At 36.5% G+C, this 27,230-nt stretch overlaps 1 protein-coding gene across 1 annotated transcript; it reads right to left on the reverse strand.

Moving 5' to 3' along the window:
* Positions 1-2,912: 2,912 nt before the first annotated feature.
* Positions 2,913-27,001, reverse strand: ACMSD (aminocarboxymuconate semialdehyde decarboxylase). The gene is made up of 10 exons (XM_005153768.2): positions 26,945-27,001; positions 23,597-23,641; positions 17,782-17,878; positions 15,492-15,541; positions 13,945-14,181; positions 10,897-10,990; positions 9,251-9,346; positions 8,603-8,775; positions 3,206-3,304; positions 2,913-2,975 (listed from the first exon to the last, which is right to left on the reverse strand). Exons 1-10 carry the CDS (start codon positions 26,999-27,001, stop codon positions 2,913-2,915), a joined length of 1,011 nt encoding a protein of 336 aa, XP_005153825.1.
* Between the last annotated feature and the right edge of the window lie 229 nt (positions 27,002-27,230).

The raw sequence follows: 27,230 nt of genomic DNA on the forward strand, positions 1-27,230 counted from the left end.
TTGGTTGTGTCTGCTTCAGCTGATAGCGTTCCATTGCGAAGTCTGGCAGGCTGAGACAAACAGCCTTTATTTAGCCTATATTTAAAGTTCTAATTATCGTGGACCAAAATGAGAGCTCCAGACATCCCTCTTGGGCTTAGCATTCGCCACTAGCACTCTGCAGTGGTCTTGTTCACCAAAAAATAACTAGTTCTTTTATAAGTTTGGTGCATATTACATATAAGGAGTTATACCTAGGCCCAGCAGAATGTTAATAAAATACACAGCTGCATAATGAAGCATGGACAGACATCAATTGTTTGTCCTTATCCTCCCAAAGGAAAATAAGATTTTGCATGTGCAGAGGAAATTTAACTACAAAGACTTCTGCTGGAAATGGGACCTGATCTTTGACTTCCTATTTCTGTGCCTTTAATAATCTTATAATGCATTGTTTTGCCTCATTGTTTAAATTATTGTATAAAACTCAGGGACTTCGGGCATTCAACTGACATTTTTTTTATTCCTTCAGAAATTGGTAGAAGAGTATTGAGAATGTTCTTGTCTATAACTAGAATTTTATGTTAGCTTTGTTAATGAAAAAACAAGGAAGATGTAGGGAAGATTATATATATCCCTGTCATAAAAATCTTAATACTTTGAGAGTAAGTAGAATATCATTAACTATTGACAGTGCATAATGAATATTATTTATGCAGGGTATGCATATTAATTAATTGCCATGCAGAGCTCTGCAATCACCCAGTCAGTCACAGGCTATGGTAATTTAATACTGGTTTTGCTATTGGAAAGGTTCCAGACCTTGCTACTTGAAGATGTAATACTGCTTTCTCACTAACTTAACTGTGGAATAATTAATCCAGTTCAAATGCATTGGAGGAATCACTGTGTATATTCCTCTTATATCTATTCAAATGTGAAAATCTAATATGCCAAATAAAAGAATATGAGAGTAAAGTTGCCTTTCTTCAGCTCTGAAGTTTAATGTACATTTCAGTATCTCAGTGCTTGCATGTAGATATTTAAATAAGAAAGGTTAAAAGAAATCTTGTGAACCTTAGGACAGTAGCGATTGTTAAAGCTGTTTTATCTAGGCCCTCTTCTCTTCTTACATGAAAGCCTTGGTATTGCTAGAGCCTAAACCTGTGAGCTGTTGACTACTTCAGCTTCTGATATCCAGTAGTCTTTTATGGACTATATTTGGAGAAACAATATAGTAAAGATCCAAATGCAATAATTGGGTGTTGTGGTTTAACACCAGTTGGCAGCTAGGTACCACACATCTGCTCACTCATTCTCCTCCAGTGGGATGGGGGAGAGAATGGGAAGCGTAGAAGTGAGAAAACTCGTGGGTTGAAACAAAAACAGTTTAATAGGTAAAGCAAAAGCTGTGCACACACAGGCAAAGGAAAACAAGGAATTCATTCACCACTTCCCGTGGGCAGGCAGGTGTTCAGCTATCCCCAGGAAAGTAGGGCTCCATCATGTGTAACTGTTACATGGGAAGACAAAATGCCATCACTCCAAATGTCCTTCACCTTCCCCCAGCTTTACATACTGAGCATGATGCAGTATGGTATGGAGTATCCCTTCGGCCAGTTGAGGTCAGCTCTCCTGGCTGTGTCCCTTCCCAGCTCCTTGTGCACCCCAACTCTTCTCACTGGTGAGGTGGTGTGGGGAGTAGAAAAGATCTTGACTCTCTGCAGGTACTACTCAGCAGTAACAAAAACATCCCTGTATCATCAACGCAGTTTGCAACACAAATCCAAAACACTGTTCTGTACTAGTAGCTACTGTGAAGAAAATTAACTCCAGCCAAAACCAGTACACTAGGAAAACATAATTAACCTGCACAAACCACTTTTTGTTTTATTTTGGTTTTATGTTTTAGTTTGGTGTTTTTGTTTTGTGGGTTGTTTTTGTGGGTTTTTTTTGTGACATTAAAGAAGGACAAAGCTCTCTTTGTAGTCCAGCAGAGGCTGGTATCAGCATGAACTGCTGATGTTCAGCACCTTTTGGATGCAGCCTGTGGTATAAGGATGGTTATGGAGACAGCTACAAAACCAAATGCTGTCTAATTCTATTTTTCCTGGATCATTCTAAGACAAAACAAGAATGGTGACAGCACACATAGCCGGTAAAGTATCCCATGAGAATAAGAGACTATAAGTGCATAAGTGTATTTTGCTGACTAATATAAAATCCTCTCATGAGGAGGACGCCTGTGCACTCAGTGGATAAGCATGAAAACCCATTTCAATCAATAGTCTAGAAAGTAAACCATCTTTCCGTTTCTCTAGCAGGACTACAACTACATAGAGCATTAACATTTCAACATTTAAAGTAGCCAAGCTTACTTTTAAGAAGTCATTTTTTAAGGACTGGAACATTAAACCATACTGTTGCTAAACATTTTTGAAGTGTTGGTGTGTGTGCTTGGAGTGCTGAGCTGCAGTGTGTATACTGCCACCCCAATCCGTGGGTAAAGGCAAATGTGCATTTTACTGGGCACCAACAAAACTGGTTTGAGATTCTTTTAAATTCTGTTTAAGGTGGGCATAACAAAACTGAAATGTAATGGATGCAAGTCATAATTTTCTCTGTTCTTTCTCCTGGGAATCAAGTCCTAATAACACTGATTATCTTTCAGAAATTTTTATTACAACTGCAAAAGATGAAATCTTTCCTTTTCCATGAAAGCTAGAATTTCAGAATTGTTTAAAATACAACCTAAATCCTCAAACGCACAGAAATACCTGCATATACTCATTTCCAGGACGCTTGCTTTTGTTCTGGATTTGGTTTAGGCTGTAATACACTTGTCCGACTTGATTTTCACCTGTATAATTGCACATGCAAATGGAAGGATTCAGCATTATTTCCGAAGTTTGGTCTCTTTAGTATCTTTATAATCATTCAAATTGTTTTCTGCTAAGACCCAGAAATTCCAGAGCATTTCCAGCATTGAGTTTATCCTGTTAAAACATAACACATACATATGTTTGTGTGTGTTTAATTCCTGTTTTACTCAAATGCTTTTACTCATGTTTTAAAATATGCTTGTGTTTTTAAATGAACTGCTGCAAAAAGACTAAAGGGCCTCTTTGCATAAATCGGTGTGCTACACAGTGTCAGTGTTTCATCTCAGGTCTAAAACCAGAGGCTTAAAAAGAGTGGAAGAGAACCCCAAATGTGAAGGTCATACCTTCAGTTTATTGTCAAAATCTTCCATTGAATCAATCAATTTTCCAGGTTCCAGCTCACCAAGTGGAAAAGGGTAATCTGTCCCCAGAATAACTTTGTCCTGGCAATAAAAAAACATGTTGTACATATGTAGCTATATTAAACAGTGTAGTTGCACATTTTTTCTGGAATTTCTAATAAACCACAGGAAATGACGTGTATATTGGACTGATTAATTACAAAAGTGAATATGAAGATAATCTTTGGGTTCTAGCTTTCATTAGGAAGAAAACAAAGCTTGGAAATGACAACTTAAGGTTTTATTGGGTGAATTTAATTTTGGGAAATTAGTACAGGTTATTTGGTAACTGTTTTTTCTGGTGTCTAACAAAAGTTTTGTATATTTTTATTCGGACAGTTCAAAATGCAAATCCCAGGCCCGTGAGCATGAGTGTATATTGCTCAGGAGAATAAAACATAAATGGTAATTTCCTCCTCAGATTGGTTTTCTGTACTGCTGGTTTGAAGTGTAACAAAAAGGTATTTGTTGTTCTCCTACATGGCTCATACTGCTTCTGCAAGTAGTTTGTCTAAAATGCAGTGATTAATTTTGATGAAGTGTTTCCATAATTAAATGTTCAGTAAGGATACACAGAATTATTCCTCTGTTTCTTGACTTACTGTTTGGTTCTTTGCATGCTCACTGCATGCTCTGCACTGTGGTGTGCAATCCAAAATGAGTAAGAGTGTTTTTGACACATTTCTTTAAGAATCTCAGAAGGTTCTCCACCAAACTCAGAAAAGATGCTTGGATTTGCATTCCTGAATTTGAAATTCTTGACTAGACACACACATAGACACACACAAACTTAAAATTATATGTATGTGAGAAGAATGTGTAAGAGAAAATGCAAAACAATTAAAATTATCTTTTGTGCAATACTTTGAAAGGTGTAATAATTGAAATATGATACTACTTATAGCATGTTACAATGTATAATTACTACAAGCACTTAAATTAAAATTTCAGCTACAGATAAAAAAAACATATTTACAAAATTGCATATATTTTTTGGAAGTCTGTATTTTTTAAAATGTTATTGACTTAAACTGGCATTGGATATTAGCTGTGCATTTGAAATATGTATAGAGAATGTAAGTGACATGATTTGTTTCTGGAAGCCAGTAAGTGAAAAGAAAATTCAATAAAAACCTGTATGCAACATTCCTGTTATCAGAGATGAAAAGAAATAGGCATATCCTCAATAGGTCCCTGTGGTTATGGGTTCATTTATATACAGGAATATTTCCCCATTTTATATGCTTTGGAGTGCACAAACTGCTAGCTCTCTTGATCTTATCAAGTCTGTTTTCCTTTAAGCTTCACCTCCTGGAGACTTGAATATTTGAAACCCAGAGGTTTCATTAAAAATAAATGGTTTAAAAGGTCTCATTAATTTGAAGTGAAGCTTATAATTTTGGGGCACATTTTATAATATTTGAATTCAGTTACAAATACTGAAATAGGATGAAGAAAACACAATTCAGTTATTTTATTAAATGATTAGGTTTTCTTATTTGTCATATGTTGCTTTCTAAATTTTTTCCTCCAGTAGATGTCACCAGAGAGTCTCTGAAAACCTAAACAAAACCTTGTCCAGAATACGAACAGCTGATACACATTCTATTGTTCTGTCTTGTATTGTGTTACAATTTATTAAGGAAGTCTTGCCATACAAATAGAAGAATTTATACCCTCTGTCTACTAGATGATGTTCTGAGTGTAGATTGAACAAAATAGATTTGGATGTGTGTACTTTTAAGAAGCTGAATACATTCTCTTCATTCTCTTGTTTATAATATTCAATCTGGTAACAAGGCATTTTCATCAGAGACAAAACCCAAATGTATGCCATATGCAAAAAACCCCCAACCAATAGACATACAAGATTTATTTGAGAAAATGTATTTCTAAGTGTAGGAGAAGAAAACACAGCTGTTTATTAGTCAAGGTTCTATGACAAGGTTAAACAAGCCAGGAAGATTTATGTTCTTGTTTCCATCTCCTATATACAAAACGGGAAGGACATCCCATGCCCTCATTGGAATAATACATACGTATTATTTCAATGATATTTTTCCTTTAATTTGAAGTGTTTCACAACTAATCATGTTATCTATTCACTAGCAGTAAAATTAAGAGCTGTAATTTAATAACAAGAATTTAGAAGCAACATTATTGCTCTGCTACTAGTGATATTAGGCTATGCATTTATACTCTTTGAGCTTCAGCTTTGTATCCACCTATACAATAGGGATTGCAATACCTGTCTTTAGCAACCAGCCTCAGAGAAGTCCTGTGAAGTCTCTGCAGATAAATAATACTCCTAGCATAATGGATGTAGTATTATATAATTACAAAGTGTATCAACAAGGGCAGTTTTCCCTAGAGGATTTACAGTTCGGTATGTTAATTAGCACACCTCTCCCTTTAGAAAGGTGTATACAGCTAATGATTAATGTCAGTTAATCAGAGCCTCCTACTCAAGAGAACTTTTTTCTCTATGATAGGGGCCTGAACCTTAAAATTAATCTCAAAGAGCATCAGGCTTGAGTTCATCCTCTTATGTTAGTAAAAACTGTATTTGCCTTGAATCTCATATTCTTTCCTACTGTCAGGATGTCTATCAAAAAAAGGGCAGATTGCTATAGCCAGTTTACCTCCAGCTCTAGCCAGAGCATATTTTGCCTTTGGGTGATGACTCTTGAGGAATCACTGTGATGTAGATTTTGTAGAGATACACTGAATCATTTCATCCCCATCAATGCAGTTTTTAACTTTTGATAGCGTCATTAGGAGTTTTGTGTTTATTTGTATTCACTTCATGCTGCCTCACCTTGGTTGGAGAGTGAAGGACTGCAGCAGTTTTGCAGTCTTACAAAATTATTTCTCAGAAATGTGTATTTCTGCTTCCTTGAACTGGGATAGGCTCCAATTAACCTGCACCCAAATCTAAGAAGGGGTCAAGTTAAATGTATATGACTCATCCCAGCTGTCACTGGATTTTAATATTCATAAGCTGAAAGCCAACATTCTGATGTCAGAGAATGGCTGTTCCCAAGGGACCTGAAGCCACGTCTGTGCACATCTTTACACACACTACTGCCCTGCCTGCACAGCTCTCAGCTGTACTCTGGAGAGCTGGCCTATTTCAAACCTTCAGCTTACAAAGTTATGATGCTGTCCTCAAGACCCAATCACATTGTTTTTAGCCCAGCATTTATCCATCTTATAAGTGGTTTTCTGCCAATACATGGCTGCACTAACACTGAGATATCTGGCATTTTTTCAAGCATTTGACTCAAGGAAATAGTATTGTGGGAGAACATCAATTTTCATTGGTAAAAGAGGGCACTTTTTAATCTTCATGTTTATAAACTAAAGCTAGAAAATGTGATTTTTTTTTCAAGGATAAGATGTCCTAGGCTTTGAACAAGAGAAAGAAAATGTACTTTTTTTTTTTTTGAGTTTTCCTGAGTGGATAAAAGCATCTATGTTTTTGGGATCTGACTCATGACTCTTCAGCACTGAGTTCTACCTGATGTCACATTGCTTGAGCTCAAAATACCCAGAGGAGAATTCAAGACGACACCAACATCCCATGTAGTACACTGATCAAATTTATTGTGTTAAGGAACTTAATTTCAGAAGTTTGTTGGCAAAATACACAAGACACCAGAGAGGCTATTGACAAGTGACTTTTAGATTATCACATTACAGTCCATAACCTCTCTCTCCTCAAACAACTAAATTTCAGTTTTGCAAAGGCTAATTAAGGGTCAGCATTTATGTGTCACTTCTTAGGAAGAAAGGTATAGAAGTTATAGTTCAAATATGGTTCAAAGACAACAGCCATTGCTTAGAGCAGCCTTGAGATGCAAAACTAACTTGTTACTCCAGAGCAGAACTGCTCTGAGACTTCTATTTTACAGAATTTTAAACAGGTAAAAGTGAAGTTTGTCAGCAATGGATTAGGCATCCTGTTGTATTTTCTCTTTTGCTTGGCTCTTGACATGTACGTTCAGCTTAACCAAATCAGACCAGAAAACCAATCTGTGGGTCTCATCCATGCTGAGTCACACAGCTCAAGGTTATGGCAATTTAAAATTCAAGAGCTAGACTCATCCATCTATACTATGTAGAACAAGAATATACTTAGTATGAACATGGTTTAGATTTGGGAAGATTTCTCAGAAAAGGACATAATTGAAGGCAAGTGCTGAACTATTACTCTGTAAGTCTTTGGGTGTCTTGTAAAATGGATGTGCACATCACATCTAGTAAAATCTTTACGTCTAATGTAAAACATACTTAAAGCCACTTGGTTCCTGTAAGCTACAGTTAGATGCAAAAGATAATGCATAGTAAATAGTCAAAAGTCCTGGGCTTTTGACCATTATATATTTACTATTTAGAGTTTGGTAACAGAAATTAAAAGAAATCACTATTGATCTGGAGCCCTAGTGTTGTGTTAGTAACCCAGCTGGTGCCTAAAACTTCATTTCTGACACAGAGATCTCTCTGTCAGTGTTCACTAGGACTAGGACTGCAAAAGAAAAAATTGCTATAACATGTACGGAAAACAGGGATACACTTGTTGAGACAAGAAAGTCAATGTCAGAGCTTGCATTTCTGTTTTTGACACTTGAAAGTATCTGTCTGCTAAGTGCAGAAACTCAGGGAGGTCCAGAGATCAAGACACAAATATTGTGTCTCTTGTTGATTTGTAGTGATCCACTGGAAGCTGGCATGAATAATGCCATTTTCAACCCCTTTCTGAGCATTTGCTAATGATTAGGAAGTATTGGAATGTTTTTGGATTTTTTGGTCCCATGCTGAATCCCATTTAAACAGGTGGGTAAACTACAAAGATTTCTTTACTCTTTAACAATTAAAATATTTTTGCAGCCTCATGATGTTTAATGTTCTTTCCAGAATCCTCACAAAAAACTTATTATTGACTTTTTTTTTCTGTCTATAGCTTCACAAGTGGAAATACAATTTGATTTCGTCAAGTATACACTTGAATTTCGAAAGTAAGGCATTTGAAAACAAGGCTCCAAATGAAGCAGTCTTTACTTACAGTCTCATCGTGAATGACCTTGCACAAGGAACTAGCCTCACTGAACTCAGGTTCACAGTGCGTGATTTTCTTGATTAAAAACACCATTTTAATAACTCTGTATATTAAAAACATTATAAACATAGAAGAAGACCCTTGGTTTATAGTAGCTCAGGTTCTGATTTTATTGGGTGAATATGCTATCTTCTTTCTCCTTTCTTCTTCTCTTCTTTTGCTGTTTCATAGGGAATTAAATGAAGAATGACTCACCTGCTTCTGGAAGCATTAAAACTCACCTCTCCTATTACATTTGTCAGCAGCCTTAGTGCACCATGATCATGGACAAGGGAGTCTGTGTAAAATGAACCAAGGTATTTTCTTGGATCCACCTTATTATCAAGTGCACACAAATCAGGGCGCATATTGAATCCATGGGAGATTCGCCCCACTGTGTATGGAAAAGCTCCACCTGCAAGAAGAAATTTTTAGTAAAGCACCTGAAAATATGCAGGAGGAAAAAAAGCCACTTTATCAACAGAGGAAATGTTACTGTTAGCTATTTAGAAAGGAAGTGCTCCACACCAGCAATTTTTAGTTCTTTCCATTTCATTAGCTTCTGTTTTCCTCACTTCTTCACTCCTGTGATGCCCAAATGCCTTCTGCTGCTTTCTTGTCCCTTTCCTCAGATCACCTCCTGTCTCCTCTTCCTCCTTGTTTCCCTTAAAGACTATTGTAACAGTTCAAACACTTGCTGAAACAGGCTAGAGAGTGTTCATACAAGCAGCCAATCTGGCAGATTATATTCTTCGGGGTTGTAGTACTCAGCTGGTGGCAGATTTAAGTGGTAACCCTAGCATGTTAGGGTGACCACTAGCTGGCATGCCAGAAAGTACAACTGTACCATGCTCAACCGAATTACATGTTTTAGATGGTGCATTACTTACCTCCGTGTGCAAAGCAAACTTTCAGCTTAGGAAATTTTTCAAAAATGCCTCCCATAAGCATGGAGCAAATGGCTATGGTTGTTTCCGTGGGCATTCCTAAGAACAAAAAAAGTTCTACTATATGAGATTTTTAGTTTCTATTTTCCTATTTGAGTTTGAAATGTTATCTTAATTTTCTTTAATTAGCCTTGTGTCTAATAAAAAGATAATAGTTACAGAGCAGCTGCCAAAGGTTATACATTATTTCTATTAGAGGAACACAGAGCTGAACATTAATTAACTGAAATGAGGACACAGGACTAGAAGCTAAGATCTGAATTCTAAGCCCACTTTTTAACTTACACCACTAGGACAGCTGACAGGCAGATTGGGTATGTCCTGAAATGCACACTGCAGGCTTGATTACTTAGTTATCCTAGCTCAGAGACAAGTCTGGAATAAGCCAGGTTCTCTCACCTGTGTTTCTGGGTTTCATTTGTGTGGAAAGTAGGGCAGATATGTTGGTTGATATTACAACACAGATTTGAGGTTTAGTTATGACACAGTGCCAGTTCCTACAGTTTAGAAATAGCCTCTCTTTTTGACATTAGGTAACTTGGGTGCCAGATGTTAGGAACATAACAGCAATTTAGGTTCCTACACAGGGCCTTGGTTTCTGAGCATACCTAACATATTTAGAATATCATGCCATTTAGGTGCCTGACTTCAGACATCCAGCTTGAAGTTAGGAAATGAGTTCCCCTCATTTATGGAGGAAACGATACCTATGAATGTTTTACCATATGCTTAGATGCAAAGCCTTATTACGCTTAGTAGGGAAATATTTTAATTATACTTCCATTAAGTAAATGCAAGAATTTGAGTATCTTTGTGTTGTTGAGCCTGCTCTGATTAAGACTAAGTGGTATGTTTTAAGATAATGCACTGGTGTTTGAGATACAAAGATTTACCAGTGGCATAATGCAGAGCATATATTGTATGTATATTGTGTATGTTTTTCAGAACACATCTATTGGATGCAGTTCAAAACCATGCAAAACAAAACAATGCAAAACAGAATAAGTGAGGATGGACTTGCATCTAAACATTTCTAGATATCAGTATAACCTGCCTCCTGCTATTCAATGCTCTGATTTACCTAGCAGATGGGGAAAAAAATCAGGAACCAGATAACTGCCTATATCTATGAGGAGCTTTCAAAGTACATTTTTTAGCTCGAGTTGATGTGAACTTTTTTGATCAACCTGTTTCTGCGAAATGATACTAGAAATGCTAGGAAGTGATGTTTGGTTTTGCCTACTCCTTCATTTAGTCATGTTATTTTTGAGGATCTCATTTCAGAGAAAATTCAGTTTTCATTAGTCATCTGCTCTTTGTATTCAGGACAAAAAAGAACACTAGATTCTGTTGCTAATCTGAATAATTTTAATTCTAGGTATTTGAAAGTTAGACAAACTAAACAAGCTTAAAAACAAATGACTGCTGAACTTACACAACAGAATTAATTATAGTACTTGACTTAAATATAAGATTGATAGAAAAATAATGTAGATTTTCTCTGTACTAGTACCTTTGTAACAATCTTCTGGGCATAATATAGTGACAGCTCATAAATGTAGATTAAGCAAAGTTAAGTATACACTTACCTATTAGCCAGGGAAACCAATATTTGGACATCCTTCCATCTATCTGCATGTCCCAGGGATGCACAAAGAGACAGCAGTTTAATTGTTCAGCAGCCTGTAGCAAAAAGAAACCTAAATCTTTACTAATCATACCAAAATGCATCTTAGTTCTTAGCCGTGCCTTAAAGATTATCTGCAAAATTGTACTGACCATGAGTACTAGTAATGAAAATAGGCCAGGAAAAAGAACCATAAGCAATAGTTAGTTACATTTACTCCTCTGGGACATATCCTGAAGTCCTCACTCAATTTCAAAGTTCTTTTTGAGACTACAGGGTTGGAAACTCTAATAATACCTTTTTAGTCAGGTGTCCTGGTTTCAGCTGGGGTGTATTTTCTTCCTCGTTGATGGTACAGTGCTGTGTTTTGGATTTAGTATGAGAATAATGCTGATAACACACCAGTGTTCTGGTTGTTGCTAAGTAGTGCTTACTCTAAATCAAGGACATTTTGGTTTTCCATGGAGGAGGGGAAGTGAAAAAGTGGCTGCATGGCACTTAGTTGCTGCTGGGTTTAAACCGCAACATAAGCCACTGTTCCTCAGATTAATATGGTACAAAAATGCTTTTTTAGGTGTGTTTGTCAGCAATCTTGCAATACAAAACTTGGCTCCTACTAGCATTCTTTTGGTTTCATTACACATATGAGGATGAACTCTCGTAATGTTTTATAGAACCATTTTAGGATGGTTTTGCAGAACTGTTCCAGCTGCATTCATGAATTTTCATTGCAGTTGCACTACATTTGTCCCCTTAGGCTTTCTACCTGGTTTAAAAAAAGTTAAAACTATTCCTAATCCACCCTAAGAGTCTGAAATTTGATCAATAATCTGCCTCAAATATATACATTTTTCCAAAGCTACTGATACCTTTGGAAAGGAAAATAGACGAACAATACAGGATGCTGATTCTGACTAATTTCACTATGTGTGCTTAAATTTAAATACATAGTCATCAGAGTCATTCATATGCTTAACTGGGATTTAACATCTTCATTTTGTGAGATGTATTTCTGGACCCCCCTTGTTGCTAAGGAGATTATCACAGTTTTGAAAAATTTGGGTTTATTTACCCATACATGCATAAATAAAGCTGCAGCTTTTGGACTGTAGGGAGTAATTGCCATCTACATTTGTAAAGTAAAAATAGCAATCCAATAAATGGCTTGGTAGATTGCTAATGTTCATTATCAAATATGGCTTAATTTCACAATTTTTCTTATCCAGTGATGTTTCTAAAAGTGGTAGGTGTTACTTCCTACATGTGTTAAACATAAGCTGAAGAATGTACAGGATAAAAGAGAGATCCCAGAATAAGGAAGGAATATCAGGATACTGGATTGCACCAACAAGGGTATCACCCGCAGAGATAAAGATGTCATCCCACTGTACTCAACACTTGTCAGGCCACACCTGGAATCCTGTGTTCAGTTTAGGTCCCTACTATACAAAAAGCTGTAGGCAGGCTGGAGAGGGTTCGGAGGAGGTTCACAAAGATGATTAAAGCAGGAAGAATCCTGCAATGTGAGGAAAGGCTGAGTTTGTTCAGCCTAGAGAAAAGAAGGCTTGGGAAAGACCTTATCAACATGTTCTGGTATTTAAAGGCTGGCTGCAAAGAAGATTGAGACTCCCTTTTTACAAGGAGTCACATGGAAAAGACAAGGGGTAATGGACACAAGTTAACTCCCAGGTAGATTCCAATTGTACACTAGAGGAAGATTTTTCACAGTGAGAGGAATCAATTACTGGAATAATCTCCCCATTAAAGTGGTGGGATTCCCCAACATTGGATAACTTAAGATTTGTCTGGAGAGGGTGCTGGGACATTTAGTCTAGGTCAATTGGGCCAGATGATCCCTGTGGTCCCTTCCAACCTGGTATTTTATGATTCTATGATTCAGTGTCTACAAGAGAGACATGGAGTTACTGGAGAGAGTCCAAAGATGGTGAAAGTACTGGAGCATTTCTTTTGTAAGGTAATGCTGAGAGTGTTGGGACTGTTTAGCCCCAAGAAGAGAAGGTTCAGCAGGGATCTCATCAATGTATATAAATTCCTGAAGGGAGAGTGTAAAAAAGATGGAGTCAGGCTCCTTTCAGTGGTGCCCAGTGACAGGACCAGAGGCAATGGGCACAAACTGAGACACAGGAAGTTCCTGCTGAACATCAGGAAACACTTTTTTTACTGTGAGGGTGACCGAGCACTGGCACAGGTTGCCCAGAGAGGTTGTGAAGCTTCTGTCCATAGAGATATTCAAAAGCCATCTGGACCTGGTTCTGGGCATCTGGCTCTAGGTGGCCCTGCTTGAGCAGGGGGTTGAGCCAGGTGACCTCCAGAGGCCCCTCCCAACCTCAGCCTGCTGTGATTCTGTGAATGCGTGCATCTCCAAGAGGGGAAGTTGCTAACAGACTGCATATGAGCATAAAAATATACCCTGGATGCTGTGCTAACAAAATTCTTGAATAAGTTGAGCATTCTGAAAAATAACTTCTATGGATCAGTTTCAAGCTGGCAACTATAATAACTTGTACTATTTAAGAAATGCAATCTATAAGTTCATTATATAATCAGTACATTCAGTTTTGAATTTTGGTCCATTTGCATAATTCTGTATGGTACTTTGGTTCTACAGGTACCTCTGAAAATCTCAGGGATTTTTATCAGTTATGTCAATAGGACTAGATACAGTAACTTCAACCCAAAGGCATAGTGCAGAAATACTTTATTTGATACTGTACTCATCCTCACAAATCAGGAAAGCAGCTATACAGTGAGAACTCATATCATAAACAGTTTTCAGAATGTTTTATATTGTATTATTGTCCTTATGTCCTATGATGATTTATCATATATTATTAAAGCTACATGTCTCTGATCACTAAGTGGATTAGAAGGCTCAGTTGTTTTAATGGCTCTATAAATTTAGTTGATGACTGAATATGTCTCAAGGTATTTTTAGGCAGAATTCCATACCACAGAATTCCCAAGAATAAGGAAAGAAACATATACTCACAGCATAAATATCATACAGTTCTGGTGCATTCAGGTCCCATTCATTGACATGAGATCCTATTTGTACTCCAGGAAATCCAAGTTCATTCACGCAGCGATGCATTTCCTTCACAGCCAGGTCTGGAGCTTGCAAAGGTAACGTACCCAAGCCGATAAACCTCTTGGGGTATTTTTGTACTGTAGCAGCTAAGTCATTATTTAATATCTGGGCTAGATCTAAAGTATCCTGAGGTTTGGCCTGGTAAGATATTAAGCAGAACAGTACATTAAAATATAGTTCTCAAATGTTATCATCTTTAGAAGATACTGGATAAATGTCACTGCAAACAATTCAGAGACAGGTTTTGAACCTAAAATTTACAGTTCTGAATAGCTGGAAATCAGTAGGGCTAAGTTCTGCCTCATTTTAAAACCTCTGGGTGCAGTTCTGCTTCTTGTCTTGAATATTTTATCAACTGCTGTTGCCTCTGCTGCTCAGGATGAGTGTAATAAAGCCCAGGTTGCTGATGCACACAAGTATCTGGTCTTTTGCGTAAACCAGGCCTCTGTTCTCTTCTATCCCAATGCAAAAACCTCAGCATATCTTTTTTTAGCATAGCAATGAAATATTTACTCTCCTATTACTGGAGTTGGAGAGATAAAAATAAGAAATGTGAGCTGCTGGAGCATGAGAATTCTACAGAGAAAACTTGAGCCAATCTCTCTAACATTTAGGAGGAGATAACAGTCATAATTTGAATAAGGGAAAAGTAATATCCATACAATCAGTTTCCCATTTTCCCTTCTAATACATATTTAATGGAAAATACTTCCATGCATAGCAGAATAAAATTTTAAAGATATGTCACTCAAAAAGAAATTCTGAAGATCTGTGGTACTACTAATATGTGGGCTTAACACAGTGATTTCAAATGTAGCGTATCAGTTTACATGTAACAGCTTGACTTGTACATATAGCTAAATAGTTAAATTTAGAATGTATTTAGAAAAACATTTTGCTACGATTTGTCTTCTCAGACTGCTTTTATTTCTTTGATGCATTCAAGATCATCATGCAGGGAACACACTGATTTAAATTTGCTGCTGAATTCTGAGATTCAAAGCATTCTTCTAGGTCAGTGAGTCCCATGACCCATTTAAAAGACCACAAATACATATATTTCTTTCTTTCATTTTTTAATGAGAAAATGCTTATTAACATCTAGCTTTCATGGGATCTGTACATACACGTCTACCTGCTAACCATGGATACATGTGTAAATTCTCTCCCTGTTTCCAACTACCCGAATAAGGTCCCCAGAAAGAAATCCTGTTCTTGTCTTGTAAAAACCAAGTACTGAGTGTACTCTGCCAGGATACCCTGCTGGCTTTTCCGACCTGGATTGTTTTTTTGTGTTTTGTTTTGTTTTTTTTTCACAACAGAACAACTCCCCACCTCCTTCAGTGCTCCAGTGACTGCTTCAGTCACACAATTCATAGGAGGAAGCATTTATTTTTTTAAAAATTTGCTACACATGAAAATTACAAAATATGCCAGTAGAAGCCTACCCAGTAGCTGAACATGACAGGGACTGTGGAAAGGACTTGGACTGTGACTCCTGAGGAAGAAAAAACAGTTATTAATATTTCTTTTTTTTTTTAGGCAAAATGTTGAAAATAAAGAAGCACTTTGATTTGCAATGTAGAAACTGAAAGCTTTAATGGTAAGAAAGACTGATTTAACAGTGACATGGATAGTGTACTTTTTGCTAACTAAGCATCGTGGTACTAATCTATACTGTAACTTTTTGTGTGACAGGTTGCAGGAAGGAACACAACAAATCCAGCAGATTAACAACAGAGGAAACAATAATCAATAATTAGGACTTCACTAAATAGTTACATGTAATGAAACTAATGCAAAAGATGCCAGAAAAAAACCTAGGACATCTTATTCTAAGACAATGACCTTGCCAAAACACTCAAATGCTTAACGAAATGATTTATCCTCCTTCTTAGTATTTTAAGTAGGAAACAAGAGGGGAAGCTGCCTCAGGCATCTTTCTTACAAGATCTGATTAGTATTATGTGCAGCAGCAATGGTTTTGGGTTAAGGATAGGGACTACAAAATTACGTATGTACCAAAGTAGAGCCTAAGTTGTATTATCCACCAATATGCTACTGGACACTTCATTAGTATGCTTGAGAACATTCACCATGCTTTCCACAATAAACATTGTATCTGGTTTCAATCCATTTTTACACTTCTGAGCAAATTTATCATAAAACTTAAAGGCAGATTTCCCAGCTGAACATTCCAGACACTAGCTTTAGGAAGAAGAAGAATCAGAAAAACTTCTATATACCCTCTTCAGAAGGTTTTAAAAGGGAGAAAATAAGAAAAGGCAGTTAGGTTTAACTGAAAGATTTTCTCCAACAAAACTGTAATTATTTGTGTCACAGAACTGTGATGTTGGTTACCTTGATAGTTTGTTTTATTGAACAGAGCAAGACACAGGCTTGTATAGCAAATAAACCTAGAACATATGATTATGAAAACTAATTTAGTCTTCTTGGTACATTGGCTACCATTTGTTGTAACTGGCAAGATTTCTTGGGTTTTCACGAACAAAGCCTTTTAGCAACCAAGCTGTAGATTATCTCTCTGAGTTAATAATACATTACAGTGGCTGATACTAGTTTGTTCAGCTCCTTGCATCTTTGTTCCAGAATTATGCCATGTTGGGAGGTGAAATTTTAGGGTATAATCTATATTGGCCTGTGTTACAGAAAAGGGTCTTTGAATTAAGTACCTACAGCTTTCTAAACCAAAAAGAGTAAACAGGGCTCCTAGTCTGTATCATTAGGTGAACTGTAAGAATGAAAAACACTAAGACCATTTTTGGCACTTAATTGGCTGTTGTCTGTATCTCTGGAGTGTTGTACTAAAACAGGACATTTTTATGGCACAAGTCACCAGATGGTGCTGTAACACACACTTTTAGATTTTTATTTATTTTTTGACTAAGTGAACACTGTGCAGTTTGTGGAGAAATATTGTGGTGTTGGCTTTGTATTACATTTTCTTTCCTGTAGAGCTGTTGGAAAAAAAACAACCAAACCATTAAAAATCTATGTTTTCTTTTTGTCTACAGCAAGTAGATGAGGCAGAATTGTTTTGTAGAAACTTGGCACTAGTGCTGAGGAAAATATCTGAAAGGGAAGGATGCCCAAAGGCTATTTATGATCCGCACTATGGTTAAATGACATGGTAATCCTTAAAATCCCTAAGCTAACTCAGAAAATTACTACAATCTAGTCAAGGCAGCCTATTTCAGAGAGGTTGCAAAGACATTCTAGCATTCCCATTAAATTACAGAATCATAGAATGGTTAGGGTTGGTAGGACCTTAAGATCATCTAGTTCCAATCCCAGGGATGATTCACACTACACCATGTTGCCCTAGGCTCTGTCCAACCTGGTCTTGAACACTGCCAGGGATGGAGCATTCACCTTTTCTTTGGGCAACCTGTTCCAGTGCCTCACCACTCTCACAGTAAAGAACTTCTTCCTTTTATCTAACCTGAACATCCCCTGTTTTAGTTTAAATCCATTACTCTTTGTTCTATCACTACAGTCCCTGATAGAGTTTGAAATACAGGGTGCAAATGAGGTAGGGAGGGGTTGAACTTGATGATCTCTAAGGTCCCTTCCAACCCAAACCATTCTATGCCTCTATGAATGAATCAGTCATTTTTATGTCATTTTATTTTTCATTTTTATATTTTTATTGAGCACTTTCAGATGCACTGTTACTCTAAATGAGACAAAATTATTTCAGTTCCTTTATGGAAGTACCTGATAGGTTCATCTCTTTAATCCGTACTTCTGGATCCCAACAGTTCTCTTGAATAATTCTAAAAACCTTTCCATCCTTCATCATCTTTGCCTGTCCCTGTGAAATGACATTTTCATATATTATAAATGTGACAAAGTAGTACATGCTAATTTATAGTCTCTTGAGTGTATTGTGCTCCCTACAGAAATTCAGTGACAGAATTTGTTTGGTTTTTTTTTTTATTCAGTGGGTAATTTTAATCAAATACTATTTTAAAATAGTCATTAATAAAACAGAAATATATAACTCAGATTTAATTCTTCATAATAAAACAATCTCCTTTCTTTTGCAAAGTGTATCATTCTACATTTGTTTGGAAAAGGTATCCAGTACCTTCATCCAACTTTACCTTCCAACCAAATTTTGACCTCAAAATAATACTCTAATTAAATCTGTGCTAAATTTTCCCCTTGGGTATGTGTGTGTTCTTTTAAAGTCAATAGCTTCACAGTGATTCCAGTAACTATACAGAAATAATTGTGCAACTCTGTTCATTTCAGTTCAGTTGTTTCATATTCCCAGTAATACTGAGACTAAAGGAGACCTATTATGTCGTCTTCAGATTATATTTTCTCCCCGAGAAAAGAAGTATTATTTAATAATATGTATTTTTAAAAAGAAAAACCTAAACAAAACCTGAATGCAGTATAAAACCATTACCTGAGTTAGTGTAATAACATCTCCATACGCCACCAATTCCCAAGACTTACAAAGTTCAAAATTCTACCAAGGTCATGATATTTAAAAGTCTTCCTTTAACTATGGGCATGAAAACTTAATTCTTAAACTTCTTTTTCTTTTTTGTTTGCTTGTTGATTTGCCAATTGTCAAAAAAGGTTGAGTAGGCAGTGTCATCACATTAACAAAGGAAAATGTCACAGTTGTAGGCATCCATATGCCGTTATGGACTTGTAAAAACAGACAAAACAGCCCTTCTGTTGGCAAAGACTTGCAGAAATTGATGGGATACAATTCACCAACACTCGCAAGGCCTGAGTATCTCTTGACTGCTTTAAGCTTGTATAGGAATAAATGGAAATGGATGAAAGTCAAAAGGTCCAAATGACCCTGTCTATTTGGGATGAGTGTGGTCATGCAGCAGATGTACTGCACAGACAACACACTGCATCTGCAGCTGAAAATCGAAAACCACATGAGAAAACACAGTAGCTATTCTTTCACCTTCACAGTAAACAGAAGCCAAGTATAGGGCAGTCTTCTGACCCTTCTGGAAAAGGAATTCTTTCCCTCCAAAGGCCGTTTTATTTTTTCCTCACAAAATTGGTTTATTTAGGTTCCTGACGATTTTTTGTTTTTAAATAAGAAACCTGTTAGATCAGAATATTTGCTACTAGTATGCTAAACCAGAAATAATTAATAAAATTTCCCTATCTCTCTCAGAGCTGGGTTTATGTCCCCTCCTTCTGAGAAGTCAGATTGCTGTTAACCTTGAATTTGTTATTAACTTTATACATCATTCACAAATATACTGCCTTAATGAATATTTTAAAGCTCTCTTCAACAAACCTAACGGTGCTGCCTTGGCAAACTGTCAAGTTAATTGTTAGCTGAATCACAGGTTGTGAAATATTAGGGTTAGTAATAACAGCTACACAGTCCTAATCCTCTGGTAGAATACTTCAGGTTCTGGTAAAATTGATTTTCCAACCTGACAGAAAGGTTTACTCTAACTATACTCTCCTAGCATGGTTAGAGTATAAACTACATTACTCTAACCATACTAGATACTCTAACCATAACTAGATACTTTAACCATAACTCTAACATTTTTTAACTACATTAAAAAAAAAAAATCAGTGCATTGATGCAAATTGCCTAATAGAAAAATATTTTGGTGTGAGTATAGAAAAAGAGTAGAACGGAGCATTGCATCACATATGAATAGATTGTGTGTATTTCATTGAATTACCACTGAGTGTATCTGTGAACACAGGCAACTTAGTTCTTTCCTCAGGCATAGGTAAGGTGTTGCAGCTTACCTGCTCATACTTTCTTCTGCTAATACTGAATGCATAATTAGATAGATTGTAACTTTACTAGCAACTTTGACTGGTACTTAAATACCAAGATAAACCTGCAACAGGGTTTCAATATAAGAAAGGTTTCTAAAAAGCCATGTGCTGTTCTTACAGAAGAACTGGTTGAACTGTTGTCTCTTTGCATTAACTGATTCTTTGTGAGCACACTACAGGTCAAGGCTGAGCTCACAGCATTGTATGTTGGCAACAATAAACTTGATTATGCAGTAAAGCAAAACATGATCATCTGAATAGATACATGTTTGTCTATGTAAGGATGTAAAGACATGGTCCAGCAACACTGTGATTGGAAAATGAGTCATATAGCTATGGTCCCTAAGACACTGCCACTAATCTGCACCTGATATTTAAAAATGGAGATATTACTGCACTGGAAACAATTCTTAGAGCTTTTAGCACTAGTAAGAATGAAGCATAGATAAGGAAAAAAAATCATGGATACAGCACTGAAAATGTCATAAAAGACATGGGATTTCTATTTGCAAGGTTAACACTATTTTCTAAGGTCACAGCTGAAGAAGTCCTATTATTCTATGCTATTCTATGTCAGTCTATTTCTAGGCTATTCAGTTATCTTCAATTCCATTCCAAACATTGTCTGATACTTAAGGCTTTAATTAATTTATGTGGCAATTAAGAGAGAGATATTTAAGAATTAAGTCCAGCAGGCTGATTAGGTTCAGCAAGCTACATTTAATATTATCCCATCACTAAACTACTCAGTCACATCCCAAATTGTACTTAAAAAATGCATTTAATTATTTTCTTCCAGTTTGGCCCTGATGCTTCTTCACAGAATGATAAGAGAGGCTTTTAGGGTTCTTTTTGATCTTAAGAGTTAACTACCCCAGCTCCACATATCTGAACAGGATTTTATTTTGCCATGCACTTTCTTCATGCAACATTTTCAGACAAAAGTAGGCTAGACAGAATTCTCTGCAGAGTGAGTAAGGCTATTACTGACTTGCCACAAGGCTCGTTTGCAAACTATTTTTAGCAAGGAATTTTAGCATCAGACCTGTAAAAAACAGCTAAGCTACCAAAAGTGTCTCCAACAATTCTCTCTTTCCTGCACCTATGATGTATCTCAGAAGCTGTGCCATCTACACTTTGGTTCAGCAGGTGGCTTGTTCTCCCCTCCTAGGCCTGCTTATACTCAGATCTGAAATTTCAGCATAATATTTCTTTGCTTCTCATTTTTGTTCCCAACCTTCATTTTCTGTTATCCTTTTTCATAAATGGTTGTCAGGCATTTGACAGGACAGCCTTGCATGTTATATAATGACAAGTGTGTATATCACTATATTGCAATAAACAGACATGGTTTTGTATCCATTTTATCAGCTTTTTCCAGTCAATATCAGCATATACACAATCACAGAGAAGTATGATTTTGTGAAGTAGCAAAAGTATGAGGGAATGTCTAGATGCACTGAAATTAACAGGCATTATATATTTAAATACTCTGATTACCTGGAAGATGCAAGTCTTGCTTTTTAAACACAAAGTGTTGAATGGCTACAGAGAATTAATGAGTTGGCCGAATCATACACAAAAATACCAAGCAATAAAGAAGACTGGGTACTATTTTTCTGTAAGGTTACCCAAATAGAGAGAGGCACGGCCATCCTGAATATGTTAGGCACTAAATCTTTTTATCACTTATCCTTCTAGTTTCCAGTATAGAATTCCTACATTGGTATCATGTCTGAATTTGAGAAGACAGACACAGATTAACCCCTGCATATAGCCTTCCATTATATAACATAACTGGGTTTAGACAGTTATTTGCACTTTTTACATGCGTTAGGTGGGTTATGAGCTCATTCTCTGTATTGAGATATTCATGCTCTCAATTTTGTATCTTTTGTCTTGCAACTTGCTATATGTACATTGTTCTTTCTGCTTTTATCTACATAAGTCCTCTTGGCTTCTTATTTTTTCCTTAGTTATCTGGCTAATGCCTCACATTACTTGTAGGAAGTGAGATGGAAAGTGAACTGAGGTCTCCTGAGACCTCTTTTTAATGCTATATTTCTAATCTCCCTCTTTCCTGAGGTCAGTGCTATTTGCAGTGACATGCTCTCCAAAAGAGTCCTAGAAGTGGGGAGCTGACAGGTCTCAGAAGTAAGCTGGCTTGCTGTGAGACAGTGTTGAGACAGACAGGGATATCTGACTGACATATTGAAATGACTATATTATCTACTCCACTCTGGTGAGATCTGTAGTACTGTGTTCAGCTCTGAGGCCCCAATAGGAGAAGGATGTAGGCCTGTTGGAGTGAGTGCAGAGGAGGGCCACCAAGATGATCAGAGGATTGGAGCACCTCTTCTATGAAGACAGCCTGAGAGAGCCAGGAGACCTTAGTGCAGCCTCCCAGTACCTAAAGGGGCTGAAAGGAAATCTGGAGAGGGAATTTTGAAAAGGACACATAGTGATAGGACAAGGGGGAATGGCTTTAAATCGGAAAAGGGTAAATTTAGACAAGATATTAGGAAGAAATTCTTCACTGTGAGGGTGGTGAGACACTAGAACATGTTGCCCAGAGAAGATGTGGCTGTGCCATCCTTCGAATTTTTCAAGGCCAGGTTGGAAGGGCCTTTGAGCAACCTGGTCTAGTGGAAGGTGTCCCTCCCCATGGCAGGAGGCTGGAACTAGATGATCTTCAAGGTCCCTTGCAGCCAAAACCATACTATGATTCTGTGGTAACAGAGGCAACATCTTTAAAACAGTCTGATACAGTTAACATACATAGTAATGTACAAAGGGAATTATTTTGTCATACCAGCCCTAACTCTCTTAGATCCTTGTGCCCTCCTCTAAAAAAAGCAGTAATACTAATATTTTTAAAATGCTCTTACCAAATGATAAACTGCAACATTTTAATCTTGCTTTCAGAAGTTTTACATTTTTTGTGTCACTGTGTCACTAAAATTACTGTCGATTTGCTTTACTCTGAGTGAGGTCAGAATCAAGCCTTTAAGAAACCTGTCTGCATTACAGTAAATCCATGTATTTTGCTAACTTCAGTACCAGCAAGATGGGTTCTGAATGTTATCACAGACTCATGGTACACGGAGGCATGTTGTTCCAGTTGTACTAATATAGCTCATATGTGCCTTTGCAAAGTTATTATTGAGTGGATGGTGATAAAAGGGAGGTAAAGTCAGACCCAGCATGCCTTTTACTTGCCAATAAACCTCACACTCCTACTTTTATACATAATGGTCCCAAAATCTATGCATTGTCCTTACTCTTCTGCTACCTGTTCTCCTCATTGTGAAGTTACAGAAATTACCCTTCCTCTTTCACTTAGATGTGAAGACATGTTCTCGTCTTTAACTTCTGTTGAAATACCAGTTCCTTTTGGTTTTGCTTCTCATACAGATGTCTACGTTACTTTAGGCTGGCTGATCTATCTTACTGAAGAGCTATCCATGATGAGATGATGATGAAAAATGAATACTGGTTCATACAAGAGAATGTGAGTTTCAGCTCTCAAGCAAAAAGTTCTACTGAGGCATATTAGGACTTGGAGTGATATTAATTCATAGAACATGGATCTCTAGGGAATCAGTATCAGACACAGCTCATCTTACTGCCACTTTGTTTTCAATAGATTTACTGTGAGCGTGTATTCCTGATGCTCAGCTTAGATTTTCCAGGATCAGTTTAGATATTCCAAGATCAGCTTAGAGCACTAAACAGTCCAAACCTTGCAGTGGTGATCCAGCTGTACCCATCCACCATACCCGTACCTCTGTGAAAGAAAGAAGAAAAAGCCAGTGCTAGGTAGCACCCTGCAATAATAATAATAATAATAATAATAATAATAATAATCTCAGTTCTTACAATCCAGCAGTACCTCATTCAGGAGAAACACACATATGCTCAGCTTTCAGCCTATGATTAGCCCCAGACTTCAGTGTAATCTTGAAGTTCAACTGGGTGGGAACAATGGTATTCGAAGAGCTGAACTTTTAGCTCCCAGTTCAACAACATTTTAAGGTAAGTCTTACAACTGATTTCAAAATTGTTAAAGTTGCTTACTATATTGAGGTTCTAATACATGTTTTTGACACAGAAAAAATTAAATCAAGTAGCTGTCAATATGAAAATTGAGCTGACAATTTTCCAATCTGTGATCAGTTAATCATTAGCACAAAATTGTATTGATTCCACTTTTCAGCTTCCATGATTCAGCAGCAGGAATCAAGGTCAGACTCTTGGCTATTAATATTTAAACAGCCAAGAGAAGCTAAAATGGAGAAGCTTAGTCGCTCATTGATTCTTCCAGAGAGATTCAAAATTGATTTCACAAAAGAACCCCAACACCAAAACCTGAAAAAGGTACCAATTTTCTTTTGCTTTCATGTATTATCAGACTAGAAAGAAATGAAAACTTGAAATACCATAACAGACTGAAAATAATGTTCAGAATTCCCATTTTTCTGTAAAGAAACATTCAAATGGGAACTACGTAAAAGCATGCATTTCTTTCACTGACGTCTAAACAATTTGAATACAGTCCTGCATTTCCTGTGGTAACAAATCATGATGTAATGCCACTGTGACCTTTCCTAATGTAAGCATGCAGAGCCAAGCCTCCCGGCTTCGGCCAATCAGGGATGCTAATGACTGAGGCTGTGTATTATTTAGATATGTAGCTCTGTCTGTTTTATTTAAGTTCATAGATTTCTAGGTTTATATATATATATATAAATGTTTAAATTTATGGAATATTTTGTGAATGACAACTGATGAGGACTTTGTTTTCCCTAGCTCCATGCTAATTGCAGTTGCAAGCTGTGCAGAAAACAAGTACTTTAAAGGTGTTAAAGGAGCATTTAGGCAATAAAAAACCTCACTGCTTTGTGTTTCAACTTACTTTCTTCTTTCTTCCTCTCAGTTCCTAGTTGAATGTATTCCTTATTTAATTTATTTCTATGAAATGTCATACCTATAGTTTCCTAAGCTCTTAAGTAAGTATCTTGACAACAGAATTATCTAGGTTCAGGGTTCAGTATTTATAAGGCTGGGAAAAAAAAGAAAAAAGAAAAGTTTACTGTGCATATTAGGATTGTCTCATTGTGTCTCCATGCATGAAATGTAGAAAACTATGTTAATGCCTTGACTTTTTAGAGGACTCTAGGGAATTCTGAGAGTTGTTTTCTATTCTGGGCCCATTAATAAACCATTGAATCACTCAGTCTTTACAACAGAGGAAATAAAAACTAGCAGGTGGAAATTAAGTTCTAAAAATCTGGCTGTTTGCCTTTTTATCAGTGTTTAAATAAATGCAACACTACTAACAACAGCAAATTCTGTCTTGATGTACATCCACAAACGTCATGAGATTCTTGTGATGATTTTATCTCAGCAAATTTATTGCCCTTTTAAAGTACATACAGAAAAATATAATATTTTAAAATCATATAAAATCAGAATGAAGGAATTTTATAGATAGTTTTATATGGATTCTGCACAAACAAGGACAGCAAAATGTGAAACAAGCAAGAGTAACCTGTCTTTCTAGTCTGGATATTTAAACTCCTACCCACTTAAACCAGACATAATTGTTCTAAAAAATATCTGTCATCTCACCTACATTACCCAGCCTATATCTGTTTTTCATTGAGGAGCTCTTACTATTGCAAATAGGAAGTTCAAATAGGTGTTTAAAAATACCTTTGTTGGTAAATGGAGAAACAAACATTCCTTTCCAGGAGGTTTTATGAATTATGATGTTACTTCTCACTACAAATGAAAAAATGATCCTATGTATGCTTTTAATGCCAGGTTTTCTCATGACGTTTTTTCTAATGTGCTGTTTACATTTTCCAGCTGCTCTCTGGCTAATATTGAACTGATACTGAGCTGTCATGTTTAAAATCACAGAAACACAGAGGTAATGCATATGAAACACTTACTGAGATTTTGCCATCATCAACCTCAAAATAATTGAGAGAAATGTACAGGATAAAACAGTTTCAGTTACTGTGTCAGGTGCCTAAGCACATGGCTGAAATAATGGCATTCTTTTGTTGTCAAAGAGAGGCACAATGAAATCCAATGGTTCCATACTACTGTCAGACACATGGAATGTTCATTCAAACTACAACCAGCATAGAATTACAATAAGGAAAGAAGCAACAATGAAAGTCTTTTGTACTCTGATTTTTTTATCATGAATGGAAGCATTAAAGAGTTACAAAACATATCTACCCTGGAAACCCGAGTGCGAAGTTCAACTGAAAATAATTTTATTTTTGTGTATAAACTATATATATTATAGTTTCACTTTCCATTCTTAAATATCTTTCATAGGATGATGAAACTTATTACTGACAAGAATGGCTTTTTCCATTGAATAATATTAAGAATAATACCAATAACAATAGTAACAACAACACCACACAAAGATTCTAAATAAATTCAAGTTGACTTGTAGCTTCAATGTTCTAACACCTGATATTTTGTATTTTTAATACAATATGCTACTTTTTTCCAGTAACTGAAAACCCCGCAGATAATAATAAAACTATCATCGTCATCATCAATTAACTGTACTTATAGTGACATAGTGACCCCAGGCATAATGAAGTTAATGACCTTTATGCCTGTGGTTATAAAATGTTAAGGACTTTTGTCTTAGATAACATTAATCTTGTCTAATATTTGCTTATTTCTCTTATTTAAACCAAAAGGGAATACCATTTGGGAACCTGAAAGCTCTGGTTTTATCAAGAAAGTTGAACTTACATATGATTATTTGGCAATTTTAGGTCTCACAAAAAAGCCCAAGCTAAAATATAAGAATTGCTTCAGACTAAACATAGAGTGGAGAACAGAGCCCAATTTTTCATCCCTTTCTTAGTGGGATTCTTGCCTTGCAAAGTAAAGCAATACAAATATCTTACATCCAAAAAAAGAAAAAAAATCAAATTAGACAAAAGCCTAGAGATATTTATAACAGAACCCTTCATTCACTGCTCTTTCAAAATTACATTGGTAGAAATGGTTGCTGATAACATAAGGCACTGAATATCTAAACTCTTATTACCTTTTCTAGGTCAGGCCATTCCTTAGGTAGAATGTGGCTATGAATATCAATTTTCATTTTTAAAGTATCAAAGGAGAAATACTCCTTCAATGAAAATGTTTTCTGTGTAATTGCTACTATCCTTCCTGTGCCTGGTTCAGCAGGTTATTCACTTTGGCCGCTGTTGTGATCCATCTGCTGTTTTATCAGGAGAGCTAGGGTACAGTGGCCAACCAGGGAGCCTAAATCCTGGAGGAGTGGCTCTCTGAAAGAACAAAAGCTTCTAGCAGAAAGTCCCCGTTAATGC

Source organism: Melopsittacus undulatus, chromosome 4 (genome assembly GCF_012275295.1).
Source record: "Melopsittacus undulatus isolate bMelUnd1 chromosome 4, bMelUnd1.mat.Z, whole genome shotgun sequence".
Classification (NCBI taxonomy): Eukaryota; Metazoa; Chordata; class Aves; order Psittaciformes; family Psittaculidae; genus Melopsittacus; species Melopsittacus undulatus.

Coding starts and splice junctions, on each gene's coding strand:
- ACMSD (XM_005153768.2), bottom strand. CDS start 27,001: ATGAAAATTGATATTCATAGCCACATTCTACCTAAGGAATGGCCTGAC. Junction 8,776..9,250: donor AGTTTGCTTTGCACACGGAG/GTAAGTAATGCA, acceptor TTCTTCTTGCAG/GTGGAGCTTTTCCATACACA. Junction 2,976..3,205: donor ATTTTGACAATAAACTGAAG/GTATGACCTTCA, acceptor ATGTTTTAACAG/GATAAACTCAATGCTGGAAA.